This window comes from Pteronotus mesoamericanus, unplaced genomic scaffold (genome assembly GCF_021234165.1).
Source record: "Pteronotus mesoamericanus isolate MK-2021 breed Mesoamerican mustached bat unplaced genomic scaffold, CSHL_Meso_final contig_120, whole genome shotgun sequence".
Lineage (NCBI taxonomy): Eukaryota > Metazoa > Chordata > Mammalia > Chiroptera > Mormoopidae > Pteronotus > Pteronotus mesoamericanus.
Window position 1 is genome coordinate 1,638,178 of NW_026555041.1, and position 26,000 is coordinate 1,664,177.

General features: G+C 42.5%; 1 protein-coding gene across 1 annotated transcript in view; it reads right to left on the reverse strand.

The window, feature by feature from the left end:
• RYR2 (ryanodine receptor 2) overlaps positions 1 to 26,000 on the reverse strand; it is a 558,936-nt gene that overhangs the window by 167,260 nt on the left and 365,676 nt on the right. The window contains exons 38-46 of the mRNA XM_054584705.1: positions 23,507 to 23,612; positions 22,139 to 22,282; positions 20,285 to 20,558; positions 16,364 to 16,478; positions 14,915 to 15,047; positions 14,615 to 14,718; positions 3,403 to 3,538; positions 2,753 to 2,939; positions 1,420 to 1,522 (exon numbers count right to left, since the gene is read on the reverse strand). Of these exons, the coding sequence (XP_054440680.1) occupies positions 1,420 to 1,522; positions 2,753 to 2,939; positions 3,403 to 3,538; positions 14,615 to 14,718; positions 14,915 to 15,047; positions 16,364 to 16,478; positions 20,285 to 20,558; positions 22,139 to 22,282; positions 23,507 to 23,612 (1,302 nt within the window). The remainder of the gene's footprint in view (positions 1 to 1,419; positions 1,523 to 2,752; positions 2,940 to 3,402; positions 3,539 to 14,614; positions 14,719 to 14,914; positions 15,048 to 16,363; positions 16,479 to 20,284; positions 20,559 to 22,138; positions 22,283 to 23,506; positions 23,613 to 26,000) is intronic.

A 26,000-nucleotide genomic window follows, 5' to 3' on the forward strand; every position in this document is an offset into this window, starting at 1 on the left:
TGAAACACAAGCACAAGTTCTGACACACAGGGGTCCTCAGATGACAGCTACTAAGACTAATAAACATCAGAAGTGCCAAGGTGAGTCCCTTGTTAAGTCACTTAGATCTCTCCGCCATAATATGACAAGACAAGAGACTTCCATTTGTTAGCGTACTTCCTTCCTTGGTTCCTTTGATCTTTTACTTACAGGGGTGTCCAACCTTTTGGCGTCTCTGGGCCACACTGGAAGAAGAAGAGTTGTTTTGGGCCATACATTAAATATACAAACACTAACAAAAACTGATGAGCACAAAAAAAAAAAAAAAAAGGTTTTTCTTAAATTTACAATTTTGTGTCGGGCCACATTCACAGCTATTCTGGGCCCCGGGTTGGACACCCTGCCAGGCAAAGAACAAATATTGTGATGATAAAGGTATTTCTCTATAATCACTTCCAGAATAAAGATTTTTGAAAGTCTATTTATATGATTAAAATCACATCAACAGCAAGTGAAGTTTTTATAAAAATCAGGAATTAGGTTTTCTAATATTCTGACATTTCTCCATCCTGTGATTCCTCTCCATTCACAACAACAAATTATATCCAGAAAGCAGGAAAGTTTTAACCAATGGGTGTGAGAGACACTGCCCCCGCTCAGGAAAATCCCAGAAAACAAAAATCCCACAGATGCTCAGGGTGGGAGACAGTGTGACCTGTAAACGCCAGCCGCCCACTCACTGCGTGGACCAGCCTGGAAGTGAGTTCATCTTCCGCCCCACGTAACCAAACCCCACCTCGCTTCCCACGAGCAGGCAACGAGGCTAATGCTACGGGCCCTGGCAAGCATTTTTTAAATGAATATAATAGAATGAAACAGCATAGATGGAAAAATAAAGATGACAATGTCAGGACGTATTTCAGAGTAAAAGTTAAGTATTGATTCATGAAACTTTAATTTCATCTTGGTCAGAAAGGCCAGAAAACACTAATTGATCTAGGCTGAATAGCTCTCTCCCCCGCAACCCACCCGACGCACTTCCCCACACTAGGGCCCCGCACAGAGCAGCTCCCTCATGCGGACTAAATGCTGTACAGCAAGAAAAGGATTCAACAGAAGCGGCCTTTTCTGCGTATGCTGAAATAGGAGAGGGCGATAGGTAGAGAAAACGCGTTCTCTTCTTCTCCCAGGGCCGGAGGCCAGTCGAGCTCCAGAGAGCGGTCGGGAACTGACCGTTCTACTGACGGCCTGCGCTCAAATCCCACTGCTAATTTTTACAACCAGCAAGACCTTTCCAGCTACACTCACTCTCATTCGGCAATTAGGCTGCCCTGTGACCTTTCAAGAGCACGAAGAGCCATGCCTGGCGCTGCGGGGACCCCTCTCCCTCTGCTGTCTCCCCACAGAGGAGCAGGGGGCTGCTTGGCCCTGGGCACTTACGTGCATTTCAGGGGCACAGCGCCCCAGCAGGTCAATCAAGGCCGCGTAAAAGGTCATGATGGCATTCCCCATGTGGACAGTGTCGTCCTCCTCTTCTGTGTCACTTTCGCGGATCATCCCAAAGAAACAGAAGGCAAATCAAACAGGGATAACAGAACCATGCTCCTGGTTTACCGCGTATCCTCAGGGGACAGGACCACCAGGTAATTCACTCTGATGCTTTTCGTGTGTGTGTTTAATTTACAGCTGGACGTTTTAAAGCAAAATGACAGTTTGTTGAAGACCCAATTTGAGATTCTATCAACAAGAACACACTTGTGGGAACCTGAATACGAAGGTCCTTTCAAAAGGGAAAAAGAGGAATTGCCAATGTGATGAGTGTGCTCATTTGTAGCAGCAGCTTATTAACAAAGAAAATAGTTGACGGAAGGATTTGGTAAGTTTGGAACACTTTTGTGAACAGATACATTTAGAGAAAAGGTGACAAAAGTCTGTCCTAGAAGGTCACATATGAAAGGCATCCAGTGCAGTGTTTTCCCCAGAGCAAGCCCTGCACAAATGTGACTCCACTCACTCGGCTCTTACCCACCAACCCACTCCCAGCAGCCCTCCCAGTCTGGAGCCCTGGACTGGAGTGGACAGAACACCTGGGTCCAGGCTACACGTCAGCAGGGTTCGCAGGGCCACTTGGAAGTTTGGAACTTTGCCTCCAATAGGCCCTGTTATTTCTCTACCAATAGTGCCAGCAGTGGGGATATATGACTCCCTAGCAGGATGGTCACCTCCCAGGTTTAAAAAGTAGGAGCAACATGCCTGGAACGACCTATGTCCATGGATGAAACAAAGCACTAACAACCCACACTGTGGACACACGTAAGGGGTTATCGTCTCCCCTCTGTCACCAAGGCTTGAGCCGAGTGTTTCACTCCGAACACCAGGCCACGCCCATCCCTGGACTAAGGCCCCCAACTCTCCTGCTGGCGGTCTCTTCCTCTTTTATGACTGTCTGAACGCATTCTAACTGGCCTCCCGTGAAGCCCTACTGCCATCACCTGGAAGAACCAGATTTTTCAGAGTCCCAGGGAAAAGTCACTAAGTACAATTAGGTCCCACAACCTAATTCCTCTACTAAAGCCAGCCTCCCGCAGGTCCCCTCTGTGCACCCAGCCTGTTCCAGCAGCAAATCCCACCCACTCTTCCACATCCAATATCCTTGACTTTCAAGGGGAGATATCATGAGTTATGTTGCAATTAACGGAATGCAAATTCCATGTTGTACAGTTTCAAGTCAAGCAGCACAATTTACTCCCAAGAGTGTGTGTATTAGACCTACGGGGCTCTGCTGGACCCGCTGGTTGGTGACGGGCCATCTCGAGAAGGGTCCTCAGCTATTTTGATGGCCTCTTCCACGGCCGCCAGAAGACCGTTCCCGCCCTCCCCCCGCAGAGCGGGGCCGAAGCACTCGGGCCTCCGGATGAGCAGCCGCACCACGACATTCGCGTTCTCCTCCACGCTCTCCCCTGGGTAAGCACACACCGTGGGCCACACGGACGTCATGTTAATTCATTTACATTTAGAGAAAAATAACTAAAACCAATGAGCACGGTGGTAAAGCCAAAACTAAACTCAGGTTACCAGTTTTTCATGCACAAGACAGTCATTTTCTGTTCTTGCACTTAAAATTTTCAAAGCAAAGTATTATTCGAAGCCATAGTCCTAGGCATTATTAGAATCCAATTACAAAAATGTATCTGAATATACGTTCCAAACTTTTTTATTCTAATAATGATGTATAGCATCACTATCAAAACAAATATTGTAAAATAAACTGTTAACTGTAAAAAATGATTATAAAATACTCAATTTCTTTCCTAATATTTACTTCTTCCTTCATGACAGTACCGGGTTAGATCATTATTTTGATAACTATTTTTATGCAGTTGTACCAATGACCGAAGAGGACCCCACGGCAGCCAGTCCTACCGTTACAGAAGACAGCGAATCGGAGGAAGTCCAGGTACCGCTCCCCTTCGACGGGGTTCCACCCAATGTCCGGGTACCCCCTGGACACCAGCATCTGGCAGCTCTGCAGTCCACAGCCTGCCAGGTATCGCACGACCTACGGGCAGGGCGAGGAGCAGAAGCGTGACCCCTCGGGTGACAAGTCAGAAGCTTATGCTAGACGTGGCAAGTGGTGCCGCCCAAGGGTGGTTTGTAACAAATACAGCTTTGAAAGTTCTTTTTACTCGCATGACAAGCCACATGAACTCCCTTTAGAAAAAACTTACATTTAGAAATATTCAAAAACCGTAACAAAGTGCTACCCTAAAAATATGTATGAATAAACTTCATGAAAGAAAAATATTCCTAAATTTTTATCATTTAATTTGTGAATTTTACCTACAAAAATAAATCACAATATTTGATAAGTTTCTGAAATGTCTAATGATATGTAGCCCATCCGAGATAGTAAAGATCTAAGACACAAAGAATGTTTAAAGCGAATTACATCCAAAATGACATATCAGTTTAATGGGAAAGACAGGAGTGTGTGAGAAGAGCCACAGAGAGACAGAAAACTCGGCTGGAGTCCAGCGGCCTCGGGTTCACATCTGACCTGCGTCATTTACTGCACTGTTCTGAGCAAGTTCCTTAACTTTTTAAGATAGTTTTGCTGTCTATAAAATGTGTGATAATACCACCTACTTTCAGTATTGTTGAATTGAACACATCAAAATTTCTGCTTAGCTTTGCCTTTTTAAAAATTTTAATTCTATTTTTTCCCATTACCACTTACACGCCCCCACCCACCACAACCACCACGTTGCTGTCCATGTCCATGAGTCAGCTTTCTGTTTTTGCTTAATTGTTTTTGTATGAATGTTGATGCTTGACAATATTTCATAACTGATCCAGTTTTAAAAGAAACCCCTAAAGTAGGCATTATCAATGGGAGTAGATTGTTAGATCAACTTATTAAAGAAATTAAGTTACACGTGGCTCAAGCTAAAGCCATTTTGAAAAGAAGTAACACAGCTAAAAATGTCTTATATCATTTCTCTCAAGGTATAATTCATGCGCAATAAACTCATCCATTTGAAGTGTCAGCTCAACGAGCATTGAGGGGCCCACACATCCGTGCCCGTCACCGCCCTCCTGACACGGCTCAGCCTGGACAGCCTGCCTCTGGTCACAGCGCACTGGCTGGCACATTGCACAACACATAGGCACGCAGCCATCCAGCAGGTGCTTGCTGCACCTGGCTGTTTTCATGCAGACTGAGGGCCCTGAGAGCCAGCTGTGTCGCGGCACAGGTCGGCCCCTCGCTCCTGGTTACCGCCCTGCAGCGCCCCCTACCTGTGACACACCCAGGTTTCACCACCCGCCCATCGGCTGACGGGCATTTGCGTAGTCTCTAGTATGGGGCTAGGAAGCAAAGCTGTCCTCAAGCGTCACAAACACATCTGCACGTGCACACGTGCCTGCAAACACCTAGGAGCGGAACAAGGCCTCTGCCTTTTCTCCTCCCCACAGCTGCAGACGATGCTCCAGTTGCTCTACATCCTCCGCAGCATTTGCTCCATCACCTTTTCAATATTAGCCATGGTAAGCAGGGTGTGGATAAAAGGATTCTAAATTACACATCAGAGAGAATTCCTCTGAGGTTGGTGGGAGTGGCGCATCAGGAGGGTCTGAGAGATTCACCTTTTCACGCCTCCGATCGCTGTGCACTGAGCACCCACCCAGGGCCAACGCTGTCCTCACAGATGGGGACAGAGCAGGGGACGGCACAGAAGGAAAGCCCCAACTCACAGCTGGCTGAACTTACGGTGGAAAATGTTTTTTTAACTACATAAATACATAGATTTTAGTAAACTAAATTTATTTTAAAATGTAAATATAATTTTAAACTATATTGTTTTAAGTATAAATGAAATGAAAACATATTTTGTGTATATGATGGAAAACATATGCTTCTGACCATAGATCATAAAGCCGTAAAGAGGACAGGAAGAGCTTAAGGAAACGGAAGAGGTTTCAGTTCACAATAAACAGCGTGAACACGAAAAAGCTGAGGGGAGGTGATGACTGGAAGGCCGTCTGCAGGAAGCCACGGGGACCACTGGCAGTGGAGGGAGCAGCGAGCACCAAGGGCCTGAGGCAGGAGCTGCCTGGCACCTTCCCCGACAGCAGCGGTCGGTGTGCTGGGGCAGAAAGAGAGAGGTCAGCAGCTGGGGGTGAAGCAAGGCCAGTGCGCAGGTTTGCTCACTGGCGGCCGCTGCAGGGCCTTTCGTTTTTGCTGAAAAGTGAAGCAGAAAGTCTTAGAAGAGCTCTTCTGGGCAGGAGAGTAATATGGCTCTGTAAGAGTATCTGGCTGCCACTTGGGGAGCAAAGGAGGACCTGGGCCTGGAAGACGACTTTGAGTGCACCTGCAATTAAAATATGGGGGAAATGTATCTACTTTCTGGCAACACGTATGTGGCTTTCGTATGCTTAAGAGTGCATGGCTTTAGTATATCACTGATGCCTTAAACTGTAATATATAAACTCCTGTATAATATAAAGTGTATGTATAATAAAATGTATGTATGATAAAAATGACATTTTACTTTTGCTTTATATATGTATTTTTAACTTTATTTTCCACTTACAGTTTGCATTCAACACCCTTTTGTATTAGTTTCAATTGTACAGCTTAGCAGATAGACACCCATACAGGTTACAAAGTGTCCCTCAGGTAATTCAAGTGCCCACCTGGCACCATGGACAGGCATCACGGTGTTGTTAACTACGTTTCCAATGCTTCACCTCACAGCCCTTGACTGTTTTGTCGCTATCAATTAGTACTTAGTCCTATAACCTTTGTTTATCTGCCCTCCAACCCGCCCCCTGTCATCTCTCTTTGGCCTCCATCAGTCTGTTGTAGCTATAAGGCTGTTTCTGTTTTATTTATTCACTTATTTTTTGTTCTTCAGAGTCCACACAGAAGTGAAATCACATGGTTTGTCTTTCTCTGTCTGGCTTATTTCACTTAGCGTAATACCCTCTCGGACCATCAATGTTATCACAAATGATGAGATTTTATTCCTTTTATAGCAAAATAACATTCCATTGTATATATGTACCACTGCTTTTTTTATACACTTGTATGTTGATGGACATCTGGGTTGTTCCCATATTTTGGCTTTTGTAAATAATGCTGCAGTGAACATGGGGTGGATATATTTTTTTGAATTAGTGTTTTGGGTTTCTTTGCATATATACCCAGTTCAGAAACACTTGGTCTTAAGGCAGTTCCATTTTTAATTTTTTAAGGACTCTTCCATACTGTTCTCCGTACTGTTCTCCACAGTGGCCGCACCAGGGTACATTCCCACCAACAGCACACTAGGGTTCCCTTTTCTCCACATCCTCGCCAGTACTTGTTGTTTAATTTATCAATGATAGCTTTTCTGAAAGGTATGAGGTAATATCTAATTGTGATTTCGATTTACATTCCTTTGATGATTAGTTATGTTGAGCATCTTTGTATATGTCTACTGGCCAACTGTATGTCCTTTTTGGAGAAGAGTCTCATCTCTTCAGGTCTTCTGCCCACTTTTTAATTGGATTGTTTGTTTTGCTGATGTCGCACTGCCTGAGTTCTTTATAAATTTTGGATATTAACCAAAACATCTGATGGGATGCTTCAATGACAGATACCTTCTATCTGCTGATTCTGTTGACTGTTTTCCTTGCTGTGGAAAAGCTTTTTAGTTTGATGTAGTCCAATTTGTTTATTTTTTTTATTTTGTTTACCTTACCCGAGGAAAGATGTCAAAAATATTAAGAGAAATGTCCAAATAAAATACTGCCTAGGTTTTCTTCGAATAGTTTTATGAATTCAAGGCTTATATTTAAGTCTAAATCGATTTTAAGTTTCTTTTTTTTTTTTTTAGGTAGTTGGAAATTCTGTGATCCTCGCTTTCTCATTCTTTTTCTTCATCTTCTTAAAGCAGTCCCTTTAACATATCTTATAGTGCTGGTTTGGTGGAGGTGTATTCTTTAAGATTCCTTTGTCTGGGAAACTATTTACTTCGCTTTCCATTTTAATTGAGAGCCTTGCTGAGTAGAGTAGTCTTGGCTATAGAACCTTTCTTTTCAGTACTTGGGATATTTCTTACCATTCCCTTCTGGCTTGTAGTGTTTCTGTTGAGAAGTCAGCTGCTAGCCATATCGGGGCTCCCTTGTAATGTTACTACCTGTTTCTCCCTTGCTGCCTTTAGGATTCTCTCTTTGTCTTTGATGTTTGTCATTTTAATGATGATGTGTCTTGGAGTGGGCTTCATTGGGTTCCTCTTGAATGGGACCCTCTTTGCTTCCTGGACTTGTGCGACTTTTTTCCTCCTCCAATTAGGGAAGTTTTCCATCATGACCTTTTCACACAGGTTCTCTATCCCTTGTTCCTCTTCTCCTTCCTGGTATACCTATTATACGGATGTTATTACATTTCACGTTGTCCTGCATTTCTCTTAATGCCTCTTCATTTTTTTTTTTTTAGTCTTTTTTCATTTTCTTGCTCTTTCTGGGAGCTTTTTTCTACCTTGTCTTCCAACTCACTGATTCAGTCCTCTGCCTCATCTAGCCTGCTTTTGATTCCTTCTACTGTGTTTTTCAATTCAGAAATTGTATTCTTCACTTCCTCTTGTCTCTTAGTGATAGTTTCTATGTCTTTTTTCATGCTGATATAGTTTGCAATAAGTTCCTCATAGTTTCCCTGTAACTTTTGGTAATTCACTTTGAGCTCAGTGAGCTCACTGAGCTTCCTTAGGATCATTGTTTAGAACTCAATATCTGATAGTTTACATGCCTCTATTTCATTTAGTTCTACTTCTGGGGATTCCTCCTTTCCCTTTGCTGGGGGAGGTGGTGTTTCTTTTTCTTCCCATTATTTGTGAGACTCTTCTTCTTTGCTTCTCCTTCTTAAATTGATCTGTCTCAACTTCCTGACTTTGTGGTGTGAACTTCTCTCGTAGGAGACCGCTTTTTTTCTTTCTTTCTTTCTTTCTGGATCTGCCTCTGATGATGTCAGCTGTTGACCCCTTCTGACCTTAGGCAGTCTTTAAGGGACTTCCAGGAATCTACTGTCTGTGTCTGTCTCCTCCAGTTGTTAATCTAGTCACCCTGCCCTCAGCAGTCATGGTGGGGCAGAGTCCCTCCTGTGGGTGGGGCTATTGTGTCCTTTCACGCTGCTGCCACTCAGGGGAGTAGTCTTCCTGAGCAAGATGACTGCTGCCATATAGAGGAGGAGTCAGCACCAGGGTCCCCCCAGACACTCCCTCAGTTCTCTCCCTAACACCTCCATCGCTAGACTTGCATAAAGCATCCCTAGACCGTTCTGTGTCCCCTTTAGCCAGGGATCGACTATCTGTGACTACCGCTCTGTACTCAGCACCTGGGCCTGCACACTACCGGGCCAGACTGAGCCTCCTGGGGGCGGGGTTATTGTGCCCCTTCACGCTGCTGCAGCTTTGGGGGAGTGGTCTCTGTCTGAGCAAGATGGCAGCTGCAGAATGGGGCGTGAGTCAGCACCCGGACCCCGCCGTCCACTTTCTCAGTTCTTTTCCCCAAGGGTCCTTCTCCAGTCTCTCCTCATGCAGCTCCAGCCCAGGAGCTGCCCCTGCCTCCACCAGAGCCCACGGTAAGTGGCTGCCACTACAAATTTTTGCGCTGGCCCTTTAAATGGCTCTTTGCGTCTCCAGCTGCCTGTCTCAGGTAGAGAGCACACTGAAGCTTTTCACAGCTGGCTGTTATCTGTGTACATTTTGGGGTCCGGTGCTACAGGCTGGAGATCCCTGCTTACGGTTTAGACCCCGCTCTTCTGAGGGTGATCCAACTGGCTGCTTCAATATACCTCTTGCATTGCCGCCTGTGGGCGCCCCACCTGCCTTCTTGAGCCTCTACTATGCTTCTTACCAGTTAGGTTGTGCTAAAGCTGATTCCTCAGCTTTAACATCAATGTCTGTCTGAGGTTTTAAGGCTCCTCTCTTGCTATTGTTCAGTTGTTTTCCAGGTGATTTCTCCACAGTTTAGTTGTAATTCCAGATTGGTCCTAGGACTTCCACTCACTTCTCCGCCATTTTGAAGTCTCCTCCTTAAGTTTATTCTTGTATGTGGTGTAAGAAGGGGGCCTAGTTTCATTTTTTTGCATGTTATCTGTCCAATTTTCCCAACAACACTATTGAATAGACTGTCTTTACCCCACTGTATGCTCATGCCTCCTTTGTCATAATGTTAACTGATCATGTAGGCATAGATTTATTTCTAGGCTCTCTACTCTGTTTCATTGATTTGTCTGTTTTTATGCTGGTACCATGCTATCTTGATTATAATAGCCTTGTAGTACAATTTTATATCAGGTAGTGTGATACCTCCAACTTTGTTCTTCTTTCTCAAGATTGCTATGGCTATTTGGGGTCTTTTGTTTCCATACATATTTTTGGATTATTTGTTCTAGTTCTGCGAAAAATGCCATTGGTATTTTGATAGGAATTATGCTGGATTGGTTTGAGTATATGGACATTTTAATGAGGTTAATTATTCCTATCATAAATATGTAGTATGAAATTGCGTTTACTGGTATCTCCTTTGATTTCTTTCTTCAATGTCTTACAATTTTCCAAGTACAGGCCTTTTTCTTCCTTGGGTTAAATTTATTCTGAGGTATTTTATTGTTTTCATACAATGGCAAATGGGACTGTTTTTTTAGTTTCCCTTTCTGATAGTTCATTACTAGTGTATAAAAATGCAATTGATTTCTGAGCATTGATTTTGTATTCTGCTACTTTACTGCATTCATTCATTAGGTTTAAAAGTTTTTTGGTGGAATCTTTAAGGTTTCCTAAGTATGATATCATGTCATCTGTGGATAATGACAGTTTTACTTCCTCCTTTCCAATTTGGATGCATTTTCTTCTTCTTCCTGTCTAATTGCTGTGGCTACAACTTTCAGTACTGTGTTGAATACGACTGGTGAAATTGGACATCCCTGTCTTGTTCCTGATCTTAGGGGAACTGCTTTTAGTTTTGCCCTGTTGATTATAATGTTAGCTATAGGTCTGTCATACATGGGCTTTATTATGTTGTGGTTTGTGCCCTCTATTTCCACTTTGCTGAAAGTTTTTATCATAACTTGGTGCTAGATTTTGTCAAATGCTTTTCCTGCACCTATTAATATGATCACATGATTTTAATCCTTTATTTTGTTTATGTGGTATATTAGTTGATTTATGGACATTGTGCCAACCTTGCATTCCAGGACTAAACTCACTTGACCATGGTGTATGATCTTTTTAATGTATTACTGGATCCAGTTTGCTAACATTTCGTTGACAATTTTTACATCTATATTCATCAGGGTACTGGCCTATAATTTTCTCTCTTTGTAGTGTTTTTGTCTGGTTTTGGAATCAGGATAATGTTGGCCTCATAAAATGAGCTTAGGAGTCTTCCTTCCTCTTGAATTTTTTGGAAAAGTTTGAAAAGACTAGGTATTAGTTCTTCTTTGAATGTTTGGTAAAACTCACCTATGAAGCCATCCAGTCTTGGGTTATTCTTGACAGCTTTTTTTATTACTGCTTCAATTCTGTTGGTTGTATATGATCTATTCAGATTTTGTTTTTCTTGATTCAGTCATAGGAGCTTATATGTTTCTCGAAGTTTATCCATTTCTTACAGGTCGTCCAATTTGCTGATATGTAATTGTTTGTAGTATTTTCTTAAAATCTTTTGTATTTCTGTAGTGTCGGTTGTTACTTATTCTACTTCACATCTGACTTTACTTATTTGGGCTCTCTCTCTCTTTTCCTTGATGAGTCTAGTTAAAGGTTTATCAATCTTACCTTTCCAGAGAACCAGCTCTAGGTTTCATTGATCTTTTGTATTTTTTAGACTCTATTTTGTTTATTTCTGCTCTAACCTTTGGGCTTCTACTCACTTTGGGCTTGCTCATTGTTTTTTTACTAGTTGCTTTAGGTGTAAGATAAGATTGTTTACTTGATATTTTTCTTGTTTCTTGAGATAGGCTTGTATTGTTATGAATTTCCCTTTTAAAACTGCTTTGGCTGTGTACCATAGATTTGCTGGATTTTTGTGTTTTCATTTTCATTTGTCTCAAGGTATCTTTTGATGTCTTCCTTGATCTCAATTTTAACCTATTTAATAAAATGTTGTCTAGCCTCCATGTATTTGAGTGTTTTTCTGTTTTATTTCTGTAATTGATTTCTAGTTTCATACCACTATGGTCAAAAAAGATGCCTGAAATGATTCCAAACTCCATAAATTTACTGAGGTTTGTTTTATGATTTAACATGTGGTATATCCTGGAAAATACTCCATGTGTCCATAATAAAATTGTATATCCTGCAGTTTTAGAGTGTAAGGCTCTTAAAATATCAATTAACACCAACTAGTCTAATATGTCATTTAAGGCCATTGTTTCCTTGTTGATTTTTTTTCTGGAAGATCTATCCATTGATGTCAAAAGGTTGTTAAAGTCCCCTACTGTGTCTTTATTACTATTGGTCTCTCCTTTTGTGTCCATCAAGATTTGCTTTATATATTATGTTTATGTGCTCCTATGTTGGGTGCATAAATGTTTACGAGGGTTATTTCCTCTTGTTGAATTGATCCCTTTATCATTATGTAATATCCTTCTTTGTTTCTTATTATAGCCTTTGTTTTAAAGTCTATTTTGTACAGTACAAGTATTGCTACCCTGGCTTTTTTGTTTTGTTTCCATTTGCATGAAATAATTTTTCCCACCTCTTAACTTTCAGTCTGTGTGTATCTTTTGTTCTGAGGTGGATCTCTTGTAGACAGCATGTATACAGGTCTTGTCTTATTAACCATTAGCTACCCTATGTATTCTGACTGGAACATTTAATCCATCTACATTTAAAGTGATTATTGATAGTTATGTATTTATTAACACTTTATTCTTTATGTTCCTCTTTTTTCTTTCTTCTTAAAGAAGTCCATTTCCTGTAATACCTGTTTGTTGGTGAAAAACTCTTCTAGCTTTTTCTTGTCTCAGGAGTTATTTCTCCTTTACTTCTCAGTTATAGTTTTGCTTGGTGGAGTAGTCTTGGTTGTAGGTCTTTGCTTTTTATCACTTTGAATATTTTGGGTTTATCTCTTCTGGCCTAAAATGTTTCTTCTGAGAAATTAGATTACAGTCTTATGGGAACTCTCTTGTAAGGTAACTGTCTTTTTCTTGCTGTACTTGCGATTCTCTCTTTGTCTTTAACCTTCACCATTCTAATTATGATGGCTCCTGGTTTGGACCCCTTTGAGTTCATTTTATTTGGGACTCTCTGCACTTCCTGGGCTTGCCTGCCTTTTTCCTTCATCAGGTTAGGGAAGTTTTCAGTCATTATTTCTTCAAATAGGTTCTTGATCACTCAGGCAGTCTCCCCCTCTTCCGGTACCCCTATGGAGCAGAGGCTATTACACCTGATGTTGTCCCAGAGGGCCCTAGACTACCCTCATTTTTAAAAATGCTTTCTTTTTGCTGCTCTACTTGGGTGTCTTCTGCTACCTTTTTCTCGAAACTGCTGATTCAATCCTCTACTTCAACAAACCTGCTGTTTATTCTTCCTAGTGTATTCTTCATTTCAGTTATTGTAGTCTTCATTTCTGATTGATTCCTTTTTGTGGTTTCTATACCCTTTAATATGCTTACTCTCTCTTTAACTTCTCACTGAGCATATCCATTCTTTCCTTAAATTCCTTGAGCATCCTTATAACCACTGTTTTAAACTCTGACAGTTCGCTCGCCACTATTGCATTTAGCTTTTTCTGGGGATTTCTCCTGTTCTTTCTTTTGGGGCTTGTTTCTTTGTCTCCCCATTTGAGCAGCCTCTCTGTATTTATTTCTCTGTATAAGGCAGATCTGTATTCTCCCAGTTTTGGTATGGTGGCCTCAAGCAGTAGGTCTCTTGTGGGGCTCAGTGACATAGTCTCTGGTCACTAGAGCCATGTGCTCCAGGGTGTCCCTTGTGTGGGTGATGTGAGGCCTCCTACTGCAGTTGAGTCTTAATCGCTGTTGTCCTGTCCATGGGAGGGGGCTGACCCTCAGGCTGGCTGACAATGAGGGTGGATCCTGACCACAGTGAACAAGCTGTTACATGGGCAATGACCCCATGAAACAAAGACTGTCCCAGCAGAGTCTGGTGACTTCCGGGATCTTTCTTTGCGTGTTCCACTTGTGGAGCTAAGTGAGTCGTGCTCTGGTGTAGTCACAACCCCACAACCAGGTGTGTTGGTTCCAGGGCCTCTTGGGAGAGACTGGTACACATCAATGTCAGACGCTGCCTGTAACCAACCAAGTGATCCAGTTTGTGGCTACCTCTGCTGGGCCTGGGTGTGTGTGGGAAGGTCCAAGATGCACACCAAGGCCAGCTTCCACCAGCACCAAGCCCAGCTACAGGTCAGCAAAAGGCCGAGGCACCCCAAGATTCACCTCAGCCTGCCTTCCCCCATCAGCTGTTAGGCTCAGTCACTGAAAGAGCTTCTGGCAGTAGGCAGATGGCATGAGGTAGGCTCTCCATGGGTCATCAGGTAGGGGTGCGTGGTGTTCGGCAGGTTGATAAGAGATTCAAATTTGGCACCAGTGCTGGGTCCGAGGCTGCTCAGCAAGTCTCAGGGTGCACCAAGGCCAGCTGCGACCTGCCTGGGACCCGTGGACCCATGGTGGGGCAGAGTCTCAGGGCATCGTCAGGATGTGGTCAGCAGAGTTCATCAGGCCAAAAGAGACCAGGTTTTAGCCGTGTGGAGGGCGAGTGTCACACAGGAAAGCAGGTGCAGCTACAGTGCACCGGGCGAAATGGCCCTTCCCCTCCAGCCCCATGCCTCGGCCTCGGAGAGCGTAAAAAACTGGAAACTGCGTAACTGCAGCAAGGGTGACAGAAGGTACCATGGAAGGACAAAACCACACAGAAATACAGTAAAGTTGATGAACTTTTCAGAGAAAAATGCATGTGGTTAAGAGGAAATAACTTACCTCAAATTTCTTCTTTATAACTAATAATATATGTTGCACTTATATATAATTAGAGTAACATAATTACAACAATAAAGTTATATTTACGTAATCCTGAGAAACAGCGTGAGCAAGCACGCCTCACAGCAGCGCCGCGGCAGGGAGGTGCCTTACCTTTTCCAGGTCTGGCTCGCGAAGCGCCAGGGCCAGTTCATTGTTGTCCATCACCGAGGCTGCGGCCACGTCCAGCGGGGTCGACCCTCTCATAGCCGGTGAGGCTGTTAACCCAGACGAAGGGGGAACAAAACCTGGATCATACTGCAACCACGCACTTCGTGCAAAACACGCTTTCACTTAAAACTTAATTTCTAGTGCAGCACACATTGCACTCTACTCTGAGTCAATTTACATTATACTGCAACACATATATTCTTTTTACCACAGAAATTAAATGAAAATCAAACATTTACTTACCTAGACCAACACTGCTATTTTCCAGTAAGTAACTGAGATGGTCAAACATAGCTTTCTGATTCTGCCGACTTATACGACAGAAGTAACAGAGGAAACGGCAACAGTTGGCCACCATCTTGGGAAAAGTGATCTCCTAGGTAAAGAGCATTGAATTAGCTGTGAAAGCAAACCGTCTGCATCGAATGCAGTTCAGAAGCCCAGGTCCCAGTCACGCTGCCAACCGTGTGCCCCCATCTGCAGGGCCTCAGACACCGAAGAGCTGCACGTTCCCTTGCCTGGGGCTCTTCCACGGTTTATACGTCCCACCGCCAAGACCTCAAGCCACAAAAATCAAGCTGGCATTAATTCCAAAACCTCATTACCGTCAGTGGCTTGATCTGGAATCAATCTATAGCCCTGAACTGAAGGAGGCATGAGCCTGGCTCGGGGGCCAGGTGGAGTCACCGCGATTCCTGACTGAGCTGCGCCTCCTTGTGAGCTCACGCAGTCTCCCCCACTCCCGTTGTGTAGAACTGGAGTGAGACAGGCAGCAACACTCCACTTTACGTAAGAAAAGGGTCTGTCACTGCGACAGTCTGTGAAAAACACCCAGGGTGATGCTGGGGCCATAGCTTCTCATCCCCGGTGCTGCTTCTGCTGCTGCGGCCTTTACCGTCCTAGGTGCTCCCAGCCTCCCTGACTTGCTTGCGACTTCTCCGCTCTAAGGGGCACCCTGCCCAGAAGCCTGGCCCTGTCTCAGACGTGTCCCCGAGAGCCAGACCTTGTTCCAGGATCCCCAGACAATGCCAGGAGTCCTTCTTTAACGAGTGTTTAAGAAATACATTTCTTAGTTTGTCTAACTGGTAGATTGAACATAAGAATTATAGACTCATTTCTATATTTTGAAAAATACATTGTAAAATTTTTAAAAATACTGAGATGTGTTTTGCAAATCAGAGGTTATGAAATTATACCAACTTCAATGAAGGTATCTGTTATATTTCTCTATTCATTTGGTTTTAAAGAGCTTCATTTTAAATTTTAATCCCTTAATAGTTCACAGTCTTTCAACAAATACGCCAGAGGATCACCCTCAAGTCTCAGCCTGGATCGGGACTTTAGCGAGACCACCTGCCACCAAGGGGAGCGGCTGGGTCTGAAGGACATGTCTGTGTGGTGGATGATTTATAATTCCAAATTTTAAAAAAGCAGTACAGTATTAACTTTCCAACTTTCTAAACATCCCCAAATGACAATAGGTTAGGACACAACAAATTGCCCAGCTTAGGATAAAAATTGTTGCAGATATTAAAGGAAAAAATGCTGGCAGCATATCCAACTCTCACTCTGTAAGGTTTTGTTTGTTTTTCAAAAGGTGTCTCTCCAAACATTCCTCCTGGGAGGATTTAAGAAACGCAGGTCGCGAAGCGGCTGTAATAGCGGCGCCCCGGGAACCGGAGGCCCCCTCACCTTGGACTCCCCACCGCCCAGGACGTTCACCATGACCTCCATCACCGTCTCGTGCATCCCCAGCGCCCTCATGAGGTTCGGGTGCTGGTAAAACACTTTATTATTCATGATGTCCCTGCAAAGAAACACAGGTATGGAGGGAAGCACAGGTCAGAGCACAATTTCGATGACAATTAACCTGATCAGCGGGTTAGAAATAATGACTGGCATACATGGAAAAGTAAGAGCAGTCACAGTTAGGCCACGAAAGCTAGTAAGTACAATTCATTGAGTTGTCCTCAAAAATATTGGTAGCCTACCAAAAAGAGTATGTAAGTTGCATAAGCTTCTTGTTTACATGAAATGCACTACATGCAGTTTTGGACACATAGCTCCTAATTTAATATATATCCAAGCATGTTCAACCTTCTTTTGCATAAAAATGAATCAGTTTTCACATTCACAGGAATATTCCTATATAAGTTATTGATAAATAAGAATATTTGCTTTTCCTACATGCTATGTTGGTGCTGTGTTCAGTATTTGTATGTTTAATGATAGTAGCATTCTTTCCTGTTACATTTATGTTATTCTGGTGAAATGTTTTTAAAAGATACACATTCTCCAAGGGAAACTGAATACACATGAAGCCCAGGCACAAGCCGTCTACCTCATGAAACCAGACGTTCAGTCTAAAGCAACAGCAGCAGTGGGGCCTGGGCTGTTTCTTCTCAGTATCACTGCCTTGCCTCATGTTACAGTATGCGTTTAAAGGGACGCGTAAGGATCTTAATGTTTATCACTGCACATGAAGAGCTATTAATTTTTAACATGAATAAAATCAAAGCTAGAGCTTTTTCTTTCCTGTCAGAACTCGAGCCCAGAAACGAGGTGCTGTTGCGGGAAAACGTAACCTGTGCCTACGACTCGGGTCCCACGTTGGGGTTACCCATTCAGTGAGTCAGGCGCCAACGTTTTGTAACTCAGGCTGCACGGAGGACAGAGAATCACAGAATTCTCCTATGATTTTTTTCTCTTCCATTATTTTTTAGTTTTAGTTTTTCTCTTTTAATTTAGTTGTCTTGGTTTCATAGAGAGAGCCTTAAGACAGCACAACTCAGAAAAACGAGCGCTCAGGACTAGCTCAGGCCTGGTCAGCTTCACACAACGGCAAATGTGGCCATGACAGGGCCCACCCCTCCTGTCTCAGCACGTGTTCAACCAGAGGCCTCGGCTCTCACACCCCCGGCACAGCTGCGGCTCCGTCCTCGTCAATTCAAACCCTTCGCACGACCTAACTTTGAAAGATACTTCACTGAGAATCTCGTTCACCTTTGTTTTAGGTAAATTAAATGGATGTATAATTCTACCACCCAGCACACAGGCAGTCACTTATAAAAAGTGCCCTTTTGGGGGATATTTCTAATTTCACAAAAAGAAGCATTTTATGTTCATTTAAGAATGAGAGTGCTTTCCAGTTCCTCAAATTCCTCCTTTCCATTGGCTAATTAAGATTACTTATTATGAGAAACCTCCTCAGGTTTGACATGAGGCATTAAAAGAAAAAGACTGATGCTCATACAACCATAAATTAAGACTGTAAAATCCGCCTCTGTTGTTCAGGCTTTTCTGTGCTCCCTCTTTGTCCAGTTAGTATATTTATTTTTTGTGTACAAACATTATAACCACTTTGGAATATAATCTTCCATTTTATTTTCATGATTTCAAATAGTCAATAGATCCACAGGCAATATATAGCATTGTTTTATGAAAATTTAAAATGTACATAAATGATATCATACAATCCAAATCTTTCTGTACTTTCTCTTCCTCACAATTATTTTTTTTATTTTTGTCAAAGAAAAAAAAACTATTCTCTATTTTTAGGGTTTTTTTTTTTTTAAAGAATCAACCGGAGGTTTCTTTAATCCTTTTCATTATTTTTTCCTTCTATTTTATCCATGTCGGTAGTCATCCTCATTATCTCCTCTCCTCTTTTATCGGATATTTATAGAGCTAGAGCAGCTTTTCTTGGTCTAAATATTTGTCTCCTGCATCACTTGTCAACATTTTACATTGAAGATTTCTTTTTTTAAAAAAAATGTTATTTACTTACTTTTAAAGAGAGAATAAGGGAGGAAGAAAGAGAGGGAGAGGAACATCGACGTGTGGGAGAAACGTCAACTGCTTGCCTCTCACAGGTGCACCAACCAGGACTGAGCCCGCAACCCAGGCCTGCGCCCTGACCAGGGGTCAAAATGGTGACCTTTTGCTTTGTGGGACGACATTCAACCAACTGAGCCACACTGGTCAGGGCTACATTCCAGATTTTTACATGCTTCCGTTTAAGTGAGTTTCTTGGGAACATCATATAGCTTAATTTAAGGTTTCATTTTTATCTGGTATGTTAGTTCCCTCCTATTTTCATATCCCCAAGTTATGCAAATGGTCGATTGCTCAGATGTCTGCATGTACGCACCAGTAACATACTCTCTAAAACTGTCTCCCATTCTTTCTCTCTGAATTCCATTTTTTCTTCAATATACAGCCATTAAAGGTCTTTCAATGAGGGGTAGCAAGTAAACATTCTGAAATATCTTTGTTTCTCTCTCGATCCTAAATGTGGGGTATGCACTGTAATCTCCAAATCTGCACAAAGTGCAGGCTCACTGTGTTGGCTTCCCAGCTGGGTAACCATCATATACTGAGTCATGTTGTCCAGCTCTGCCTTGGAGAGCTCTGAATATTGTTTCTTTGTAAGCATTCTGGCTTTCCCCTCAATTTTCTTCTAAAATAGTCGATTTAATGTTGGTTTTATGCTACATTATATCCAGCTGTGGACGTGGAACTATTGGTGCTTCAGGAACCTGTGAATGCCCATCCTTCATCAATTCTGAAAAACTCAAGCCAGAGGCTCTTCAAACACTCCCCTACGTGGCTCGCGATTGTCTGTTTCCTAGTCTCCCCACGAGCACAGGCGGGCCCCCCTCCAGCCATCCTGCGCATCTCGTCTTTCCATCTCCCAGTGCTGCATGACTAATTTCCTCAGAGCTGTGATCTAATTTATTCATTTTCTCTTCTGCTACATCTTATCTGTAATTAACTGTTTTTTGATGTCAGTTATCACATTTTTCATAAGTTCTATTTAGATTTTTTCCAAATGTTCCTGGACTTTCTACACATCTTACTGTCAGAGATTCCACTTATTCTTTTGTGTCCAGCATCTTTAAGCTCTGCTTCCAGCAGGCTATTATCAGAAGTTCTTGGGGGAGGTGCTCTGACTCCACAGCTCACTGTATCTGCAGACTCTTATTTACAGTGAATTGCTTCCTACATGCTTTGCAGGCTTTGGTTGTGGGCTAATCTTTTGTAGTATTTAGGTTTTTCTTGCAAGGTGTCAGAGTAACTTGAGCTGAGAAAGCATAGCACCAGGCCACTTTTTATGTTAACTTCCCAGCTTGGGGATCCTCAGACTATGCATAAGGCATAAACATTAGCCCACAAATGCACTGGAAGCACAGCCTTTGATGCTGAATTCCCCAGTTCCTCGCTCTCTTCTAAGGGCCCAGTGGACACAGAGAAACCTTATTAATTTCTGCTGGTGAGTATGTGTCTCCCCATGGATTTTAATGTGCTTTTATTCACCTGTACTTTTGTATATGATCACACATTACTGAGTAATTAACGAAGAAACACAGTCTAAGATGTTGGCTGTGTATCGTAGCCATCTTAGCACCTAGTTGTAACATTAGACATGTTTCATTAGTGAGCAACTTCCCTACTTAGTGTCAAGACATAATCCCTAGAAAAACCACAATCTAATTTAATGACCATGCAAGCTAAAAAATCTATTTTTATTCATGTGCCTATTGTTCTAGTATTGGGATAAACAATGAGAAAGAACAGACATGCAAGACAAAAGGTTGTAACAATTAAATTTACCCCAGTCCCCGAATCATAAGCTTCTCTTCCTCCCTGCCCATCCTCACGCTCAGCAGCGAGCGGATCTGCCCGAGCGAGGCCAGCAGGCTGATGGTGTCCTCCACCGACACTGCGCTGATGGTGTAGGTCTTGGGCAGGGCCCGCGCCAGCCCCCCGACGCCGTCGTATTGCCGGTGCAGCAGCACGAACATGGCCCGCACCAGCTCGGGGTCCTCGATGACGGACTCCTGAGCCCACCGCACCATGGTCTCAGAAATCAGCTGCTGGAGAGTAGCTGCGGCGCCACGGCCGGTGGTTTTCAGAAACAAAAATAACGAGAGAAGACTAGTTAGTTGGGCATCCCAGCTGCACATCTCGCAGTCCCAACTCGTATTTATATTTGCACCAGAAAGTTTAGGGGTACTATGAAGAAAATAAACTTCATGTAAACATTTATAAATATTGATGTGTGTGTGTATATATCAATAAAGATGAGTTATAGAGATGAGAGAATAAAATACACAAACTAGTCTTATTATTAATGGATTTTAGTTATTCCAACATTGCAGCCACTTATTCAAAACTACTGTTGGCAATCCATACAATGATCGATATGAGCTATCCTATTTTACTTTTATTTTATTCATGCCATTATTTTCCTCCCAGAAGATCTGATATCACATACCCTTATGAAGGTCAGTCATGGGCCTTCAAGGAGCCATTTACCCAACTGTCTCCTCATTCAAGTCATTTTCAGTAGTGACCTCATGTGACTTTATTTACATTTAAATTTGGATCCCCAATAGTCACTTAAAACATCTTCAAAAGGATTTGACTGTAAAACTGTACTAAAGTGCAAAGTCATTTCATATATAGAAGATTACTTGCTAGGTAGTGTGTAATGTAGTACACTTAAAACAACAGGTTCATTTTCCACACCTGGTAAAATAAATACTACAATTACCAAAGCTAAGTAGGGTTGAAATAAGCAATTTAAACATAATGAGGTACTTCCTTCCTATCATTAATAATGCACTGGCTGATTTTCAAAATCAAAAGCTGTTCAACCTGCTTAAACCTAGTTAAGAAAATAGATTTAAGGAAAAACAAAAACTAACAACTTTAACCACTTATAAAATGCAGATAAATTACTAATACACTTCCACATTTCTCAAAACCATGCTGTCATTTTAATAGCTCAAGATCATAAACTTAATAACAACAAAGTGATTATAAGAAATGCTGAACCCTGGTTTTGAAGAAGACCTGACTCAAATTTGGTGGTGACACTAAAGGACAAATTTAGCAGTAATGGTATAAATAAAACACTTCCTCAGTAAGTTAGAAAAAGCCCCACAGTCTCAGGAGTTCACTTTCTTCCTTTCAGCACAGCCTCTGAAAGGGAGTCTCCGGGCGGTGAGGATGGCGCGTCCAGTGAAAGGAACACGCCCCAGCCAGGAAAGCATCCACTTCAGAAAAGACCTCAGAACCAGCACATAGTTACGGATGATATCTATGTGCACTTCAAGAAAAGGTTTAAGGTGATGTAAGAATACTTGTAAATCAACTGCAGAGTATTCAGATACGAAGACTAAACTACCCCGCTTGGCTTTCTCCTAATAATCTCCCACCAAACACCTGAAGTCCCCCTGCTGGGCAGCCCGTCCACCCTCACAAAGCTGCTTTCTCTCCAGGTTCCCGGCAACCCCCTCGGACGCTGCTGCACACTCCCTGCGCCACCGGCGCCCGCTCGGGAACCAGGCTCCGGGAGGCTGCAAATCAGCCCCTCACTGGCTCGTCACGCAGGACCCAACAGGCCACAGGACAAGCAAGGCCGGCGGCGGAGGCCCTGCCAGTGGCCCTTCGCATGCTTACAGGACTTGTCGGGGTCGCTCGCCGCCGGCTTCTCAGCCTGCCTCTTCTTCAGGTATGTCACCTTCTCCACCAGCGACAGCAGGCGCCCTCTGATGGTTAAGTCGCCGTTCCCATCTGGAGAGCCATCGTCATCCAGCTCAATTCCTAGGAGGAGAGAAAAAAGGAAAGGAAAAAATATTGAAAAAGAACATGTAGAAGACATGGGTCTCAGGCTTTGCCACCTTCTCCACTCACAGGTGAAGCGACGCCTCTTCTGTGACCTTGGAGGACACTGAGCGAGAGCTCAAGGGGGCGCCCTCAGTGACAGGCACACGCTGCTGTGCCTGCTCCCTCCTCCTCCTTCCCTGCTCCTGTGGGCTTGGGGCCAGGGGTGGCCGGTCCAAACTACAAACCGAGCAGAGGACAGAAGCTCTGTCTCTGGAGACAAGGTCCCTTCCGCTCCTTGTGCCCACGCGGGCCAGTGTCTCTGACCTCGGGCGCTGTCTGCCTACACCTGAGGCTCTGCCTCCATAAGTGTCAGCATTTGTCAAGCTGAGGTGCAGGGAGGGAGAACAAGCCAAATCAGGTGCCCTAGAGCAGGGGACGCTTTATGTCTGAAGCAATAGTTCTGCCATTTTACAGCACCCCGTTATCCACACGATTTACGGCTGAACTTTATGGCGGTCATTCAGTGGTTCTTCATTCATGAGCTGAATTAATGTGGAAGGCAGTGCTTTTACTCTCTTTTAAAATAAAACTAATACCATGGATGCTGCATGTATCAGTTAAGAAGTGGTTAGCTCATTTTCGCCCACTGGGACACAGACGTTATCCGCACTCTGCGTACAGAGAGAAGGGACATACACCCAGAACACCCAGTCAACTCCACTTTTAAAGTTCTCCAAATGAAAGGGGTGGAGGATTCCCTTAATAGACTTGGGCTACTAACATATAATTCATGTAGGATTTCCTTAGACATTAAGTTCATGAGACACGCTGGCTGTCCTTGGCCAGTTCTAAAAAGTGGCTCTGTGGTCTGTTTAAAGACAGCTGCTTGTGAACAAATTTCTTGAGACTCAGTCAGCCTAACACTTGGCTCTCTGTCCAAAGCACCTGGTGACAATTCCTCACCATGCCCACCCCCGAAGCCCCACCACTGAGGGAAAGAGGGGAGAGAAAGAGAGAATTTGTCATCATCTGCTCCGTCTGATAGCCTTTCTCTCCTCTCTATCCCTCCTGACTTCCCACATAGGGTCCCTTAACGATTTTACTGTAAAAAGTATTCTTAGAGGACCCATAACAGGCATCATGCATCTTTGTGAACCTTTCACATACAGATTCACGTCTGCACCAGGACGTGTGCAGAGCTGTAAGTCACAAAGACCTTACCACAATGCGCCATCAGGTCTTCATGGAAATCCAAGAGCTGGTCTCGGATTTCCGCGGGACACGGGCATTCACTTTTGTCATCCTTAAAATGAAGGAGCATATTGATCTGAAAGTTTAGAACCAGGAAGAGAAGGAACAAGTATGAGAGAACAGTGGATTCAGGAATGACCCAGCAAAGATCGTGAAAACCAAAAACGTTCAAGACCTATTTTGGAGTATTCCTATATTGTTGCCCAACAGATGAAAAATCATTATCTATCACTCAGATCAAAAAACGCCACAAAATAAATCAAGCCATTCAAAGCTTAATGTGCTGCAAAATAGTCACATAATTTCCTTCTCCTCACCACTCCACAATGTCTTAAACCCTTGTATACTGAGAGTTCTTAAATCAACTAAGAGCTAAATGTTATTTAAAATATTTTATTCTGCATCTCCTACATTTCCATTTCTCTACTTCATTTATACACTTTATTGAATATTTATAAGAACTTTTTTTGAAAAAGATACAGCAGTAAAGAAGAAGGGAAAACCTAATCATAATAAAAAAATATTACAATAGATAACTAGGCATTTGTTCACAATTCACTTAAAAAAACTGCAAGAAACTTTCTTCCATTTTTTAAAATTTTAGACACAATATTAAATTTATCAATGAAGAAAATAAAGGTATGTTGATATTCTGTAATTTTCCTGTAGAAAACAATTGTATGTTTTCTTTTTAGAGTCTTTCATGTGAATTTTTCTATACTTTTATTTTGAGATAACTGTAGGTTCAACTGTAGGTATTGTAAGAAACAATAGGAAGAGATCCCATGTACCATTTGCCCAGTTTGCCCGAGCAATGGCAGCGTCTTGAGAAACAGCAACACAGTGTCACAAACAGGGTATCACAGTGACACAGTCAACACGCAGAACAAGCCCATCACCTCCAGGGACCCCCCGCTCCCCTGTTGTATCTGCTCCGTCTCTCCTGTGCGCTCCTCGCCCAGTTCCTGCCAACCTCTAGCCTGCTCTCCATTTCTGTATTGTTGCCCTGTCAAGCATGTTACAAAAATGGAAACATCGCAAGCATGTACGTATTCCCGTGTGACCCTCCGCATGTCTTCAGGGTCTAGAGTGATGTCGCATCCCTGATATTGGTAATCCGTGTCTTCCTCTCTCTTTTCCTTTGTCAGTCTTGTTAGAGGTTTGTTGTTGTTGTTGTTGTTTACAACATTTTAAGTAATCAGCTTTAGGATTCATTGATTTTTTTCAATTGTCCTGTTTTGAGTTTTGTTAATTTCTTCTTTCTTATTACCTTCCTTATGGTTGCTTTGGGTTGATTTTGCTCTTCTAAATTCTTGAGATGGCAGCTTAGATTACGGATTTGAATGTTTTCCTCTTTTTAAGTGCACTTTCTCTCTCAGCACTACTTTAGCCTTTTTCACAAATTTTGATATGTGGTATTTTCATTTACTTTTAGTTCAATGTAGTTTTTAATTTCCCTTGAGATTTCCTCCTTGAACAATGGAAATTTTAGAAATGTTGTTTAGTTTCCAAGTTTTTAGAGATTTTACCTGTTATCTCTGCTACTGATTTCTAATTTGATTTCACTGTAGTAAGAAAAAACATTCTGTATGAAAAAGATCCTAATTTAAATTTGTTGAGGTGGTTTTATGGCCTTGGATATAGTCCATCTTTGTGTTTCATGGGTGTTTGAAAAAAATGTGTATTCTGTTGTTGGGTAGAGTATTTCACAATATTCAAAGATCCTGTTAGCTGATCATAGCACTGCATTCTGCATGTTCTTGCTTATTTCTGTCTAGTTTTATCAATTATTATGAGAGGGGTGTTGAAGTCTCTGACCGTAACTGTGTATTTGTCTATTTCTCCTTTCAGTCCTATGTTGACCTCACATGTTTTCCATCTCTGTTGTTTAGTGCATATACATTATCATTGTGTAATGTTTCATCTGTCTCTGGTGATTTTCTTTGCTCTGCTATAGACAATCTTACTTCCTTCTGACTAATTTTTCATACTATTATCTTTCTTCATCCTTTGACTTTCAACCTATCTCATTATGTTTGAAGTGAGTTTCTTATAGACAGCATAGAGTTAGGCCAAGCTTTTAAAATTCACTCTGCCAATCTCTTTTAATTGGTACATTTGATTATTTGTATTCATGGATCTATTAATAACTGAAGTCTCCTACTTTAGCTGTTTCATGTGTGTTCTAATTTATTTTTTCTCAATTTGCTGTGGGTTCTGGGACAAATTTTAGGATCCCATTCTGAATTATCCGTGGTATTTTTTCATGTATTTCTTTTCAGAACTTCTTTAGTGATGGCTCTGGAAGTTACATTATACACACATGATCTACGACAGTCTGCTGGTATCAACATGTCACCAGTTTGGTGAAGTGCGGAAACCTTACCTCCTTTATGTTCCTTATTCCACTTCATTTAAAATACAATTGACTTAAAATAATTGGCCCTTGAATGATGTGGGGATC